A 5,168-nucleotide genomic window follows, 5' to 3' on the forward strand; every position below is an offset into this window, starting at 1 on the left:
AACATTGCTTGTAAACAAAACACCTCTAATCTTCCCAGTTTTCAGAGACAGCTACAGCAAACTCCGTACACCTACACTGAGATCAGGTTTTAGTGCAAATGGACACTAACAAATACACAGGAAAAAAAGCCAGTCCAAAGAGCATTTCTTCTTCACAAAGCAGGAAATTCTATGAAGGAAAGTATTCCTTTTATGCATGGCTCTGAAACCAAGCTACAGCTTAAACTTGATGCTTCACACCACCTGTCAACATTTGACATCCTCCAAGCAAAGTGTAGTGTTAGGCTTAAGTCTTAGAGCTTAGAGAAAGAACGTCACAAACTCACATTCTTCAGAAAGTGGCAGTGCTGGAAAAAAATTTTGACCTTCTTTCACAGTCCTTTTCCAAATAAAGCTTGCTCAGCCCACTTCTGGAGGGCTTAGTCTCAACGCTGCCACAACAGGTTACAGGACTACAAATCTGTCACACTAGGGTACTGATGAAATGGAGTTAGTGCCTGGAAGACAGCAAATATCATGAGCACTCAAACAAGAATTGTTTTTGCATAATCAGCTTTTTCTCATTTGCGTTGGTATTTTGGAACATCTCCCTGCTTACAGCAATTTGCCCTACTTTGGAAGGCTTTCCTCTTAAGTGAAGTTCAGCAGTCTTGCTTCTACCTCAGACATCTGAAAAAGGCCTTTTCACCACTTCATTTCTTTTACACCCATCAACATCTGGTCTGATATGTCTGTCACTTGTCTGATACATGCACTAGTAGTGTTTCTTGCAGTCCTACAGCCTGTCACTTTTAAGAAAAATCAAGGGTACAAGTGCTTATTTACCTGTTTCCCAACTGACATAGTATCAAGCTACTGCCATATTTATAAACAAAGAAAATGGCAGGGTCCATAACCATCCTGGCAGAACTTACCATTTACAATGCATAAACATGCTGCATATGGTATTAACCTTGCAAGTAATATTTACCAATGTGAATAGTACTGACATGCTGTAACTTTTTTTGCATCGATGTGCAGATTGCCACTTTTTGGATTACTTTGTGAAAATACTGATTCTTCATCTTTTTCCTCTTCTGGTGGGCTTTTCACGTTTCTTCCTGCAACTTTCATAGCTTTCGAAACAATCTGAAAGAAGATTCTGGCATACAAGTCCAAACTTTGATGATCATGGGGTGCAAAACTGTCTCCTTAATACACCATTACATTACCTTCCCCATAAAATCCCTACACTTGTTATTCCATGGATTACACTGATCTCCACAGACAGAACTGAGACATGTAAGTAGTAAAAACCAAACAAAGCCCCTTACATAAAGATAAGCATTTCTTTAAGGCTTCAATTAGATATCCCTTTTACATTCACAGTTTGATCAGTAAGTACAAGAACGAATTCTCCTGCGTTAATTTACAACTCATAACAGAAGCATCCAGTCCATTTATACAGAAAATATCTTTAGGGTACAACTCAGAATTTATGCATCACACATTAACCTTTATTAGTCACCTCTGTCAAAAATCCAATCAGCACACTGTTGTCTTTAAGTTATTCTATTTAAACACAAGTTTTTTTAGTGTATGTCACCTGGACAGGTGGCAGGACCCGTTATTAAGCAGGATCTTAGAAGCAGTTACCTTAGAAGATTATGCTTAAGATGCCATTACTTGACCTAAGGATTGATACAAATTTGTGATGAGCAATGTGTACAGAATTGATTAGAAGGAGGAGACAGAAGTTGCTACCTACAGTGCACTGAAAGTTCATTTTACTTTGCTCCATTCAAAAGAAAAAAGATTCCAGAAAGTTAGCTTTGTTTATTCAGTGGCTGATTTTCTGTGGCACCCTGAGTGTTGGCAGGATTTTCAGAGCATCCGTTAATGTTTCGTTTCCGACTGTGAAAATACTCTGTAATAATTTCAGCCAAAAATGCACCACTTGCAAAAAATCCAAACACCTGTGAAAGTGAAAAGAACATATAATTTTAAAATATACAAACATTAACAGTATTCTAACATTGTTTGGAGAGATTTCACAGAATCATAGAACATACTGGGTTGGAAGGGACCTTTAAAGATCATCCAGTCCAACCCCCTGCAGTGAGCAGGGACACTGTTACCAGGTCAGGTTGCTCAGAGCCACATCAAGCCTGACCTTGAACATCCCCAGGGATGGAGCCTCCACCACCTCTCTGGGCAACCTGTTCCAGTCATCTGCCACCCTCATACTGAAGAACTTTCTCCTAATATCCAACCTAAATCTACCCTTTTGTAGTTTAAAACCATTACCCTTCATCCTACTGTTACATGCACTCGTGAACAGCTCTTTCCCAGATTTCTCCTAGGCACCTTTCAGGTATTGGAAGGTTGCCATAAGGTTCCCCTGGAGTCTTCTCCAGGCTGAACAACCCCAGCTCTCTCAGCCCATTATTTGCTGGACTATTTACACATGTTAGTAACACACATACATTAAGATTACAGTCCTCCTTAAATAGATCAGAAATCATAATTCTAGCACATGTAATGCAAAATTTTTTACAGTTCTCATTCTCTTAATCAAGCCTGAACTGTACAACATGTTCTAATCAGCCCTTAATAGTAAAAGTATATTCATTCTATTGCAAAAATTAATTATTAAAGAAGCATGGCATTGGTGGTATAAAGTATTTATCCAAGAGATGGCTGCTGATTCAAGGGACTAAGAAGAAAAGTAACATATGGAAGATAAGATCTGCAGAGATAAGAGAGAGAGAGATAAGGGAGGTAAAATCTGCAGAGCCTAAGCAAGTCCTTACTGGCTCAGCAAGGGGGGATGAAATGACATTTTGTTAATGACATTTCATTATTAGTCATGGCAAGATAGCAATAAGGAGAAGGTTGGTTTCAGCAGCTTCTTTCAAACATGGAAGCACATGCATTTTTCTAACTTTTACCTAAATTTTACACAACTAGTTTGCCCCAAAGCTTTCTTTTCTAACTCCTTTTCTCATTCAATAAGAAAATAAAAATTTGATCTTTTAAACCCACATATTCACAATCCCAAGGTTATTCTAAAGAAGTGCGGAATTACGACATGCACAGCTTCCCAAAGCCTCTTCAGTGCCTTGCCCTGAGCCTCTCCAGTGTTCCCTGGGAGCTGCATGCCCTGTTGCTCTTCTAACTCTTTCACTGAGGAAACTGCTGCTCTTATTACAGCCTTTGCAAGTCAGCATTTTCCACATATGCTTTATAATGCCTGGCAAAAGACATGGTTTCTTGCCAACTTTGTGAGATGGTGGTATCATGGAACGACAATTGAAGAAAAAAGTAGGTGTTTCAGAGAAAGGCTATCAGAGAACTAGGGGAGCTGTGGCTGAGGGCAACGTCAGAACAGTGACAGATGATAGGGAGTAATACAGAACCAAGACAGTTAAGTTTGAGAGACCCAGAAGCAAGCCACAAACTTGGACAAGAAATTAACATACAAGGTAAATACAAAGTAAATAATGTGATTTTAAGACTTACGCATGCAGCTTTTTCAAAAGCAAGTCCAAAGCTGGTCGCAGCAAACACTACTGATGCTAATACAAAAACCACACCTACGCCTAGCACTGCCCAAAAATTCTGCAAATATATAAAAAAAAATGTTACAGAATTGTAGGTAATACTACCTGAAAAAGAACAAGCATCATAACAGCAGCTGAGTTAATTTGCCAGTGAATTTATGCTTTGAAACTCTGGTGCTACCTGGAGCTTCAGAAAATATATTTTACAGCTATATTCCCAACAACAATCAACGTTATAAACTATTTAAGGTTACGTTGTTTTTGTCTTCTTAAAGTATTTAATTAATTTCATCTAACTGCTTTCACAGTCAAATTCAGGCTGAAGTCAAGTATGCTAGCATCATTCCCTATGTAAAACACCTAGCAAATCAGAAACCTGTAAGTAAACGTGCTCATTCACATCTCTTACTACACTCCCTTATCTGTACCTTGACGTAAAAAAACCCTGCTGTTTGCTCTGAAGACACATAGGAAGGGACGCTCATAAGACACTATAATATTCTTACCGATGTTACAGAGCAACTTTGTGCCACTGCTTTATCTTCTGAAAGATAAGAGCATGAGCTGTATCAAGTATGGTAACTGCCAAAAAGGAGGTAGACTACATCTAAGTAGGAATACAGATACGGTAAACAGGCAAGGTACAAGTATCAGGCTGGCAGTAAACCGTGTTCTGTATACGTACACATATGCAATGACTATGCCAGTAGTATTAGTCTGCATGAAAGACTTCCACACAAGTCCTAAAATCCTGCAGGTAACTAGCATGATAATTTTGGAAAAGTTGTCAATATAAAAGGGATTCTCAAAGTTGACTCATTTTTTTAACTAAACTACTTGAATCTGCCCTTCAAATAGAGAAGAAAAGGACATTCATTCTGCATAGCCTTTTTATCCACAGTAGTCTTCAAGTACTTGCAAGAAATGGTTTGGTTTAAAAAAAAAAAATTCCTTACCACTTTCTGTACTTTATCTTCACCCAGTGTTTCATACACATCAGTACAATACAGACACAAGATCAAGAGGCTCAAAAGAAAGGCACTGCAGCTTGTGAATTCAAAGAAATAAAGTCCACCACATGCAATACATTCCTCCACAATTTCTTCAAAAATAAAAGCCAGAAGAGAGAGAACCTGCAAATAAAAAAAATGCTTGAGTTGGATCTAATATCTCCAGCAAATAGACATTGCTGATATGAACATTAATAAAGACAGCTGTAAGGAAAATCCTCAGTCTACAACAAACCTAGTAAAATTCTGCACTAATTTCTTATAGGCAGAAATAATTCTACAGTGACACAGTTTACACCTGCTGTTAAAGTTGGTCAACAAACTACACACATGTAAGCTGAGCACACACCTCAAGTAGACAGTGAGGATTCTTGATTTGTGGTTTTGTGCAATTGCCAGTTGGAACATGCTCTATTGCTTACTACTTACAACTGCACTTAATTTTAAATGAATTTCAGTTCAGCGTGGAGGAGGAAACTGGATGGCATTGACACCTCCCTGTAAGTTCACAGCCGATGCTACCTCGCTTGATAAACTTCAGTGAAAGTACGTGCAGCTCATAGTTCATGTGCTTGTGACCCAGTAACAACAGCAGCTTAGCTGTGCTTGTAGGAAC

The 5,168-nt window shown here is 38.5% G+C and overlaps 1 protein-coding gene across 1 annotated transcript; it reads right to left on the reverse strand.

Annotated features, from left to right (window-relative positions):
• Positions 1–1,805: 1,805 nt before the first annotated feature.
• Positions 1,806–4,669, reverse strand: CMTM6 (CKLF-like MARVEL transmembrane domain containing 6; the record flags this gene model as incomplete). Its single annotated transcript, XM_010194847.1, has 3 exons — positions 1,806–1,955; positions 3,502–3,600; positions 4,499–4,669. Coding segments are annotated over 3 exons (420 nt in total), but the record flags the coding sequence as incomplete, so codon positions are not given.
• Between the last annotated feature and the right edge of the window lie 499 nt (positions 4,670–5,168).

This window comes from Mesitornis unicolor, unplaced genomic scaffold (assembly GCF_000695765.1).
Source record: "Mesitornis unicolor isolate BGI_N332 unplaced genomic scaffold, ASM69576v1 scaffold21621, whole genome shotgun sequence".
NCBI lineage: Eukaryota > Metazoa > Chordata > Aves > Mesitornithiformes > Mesitornithidae > Mesitornis > Mesitornis unicolor.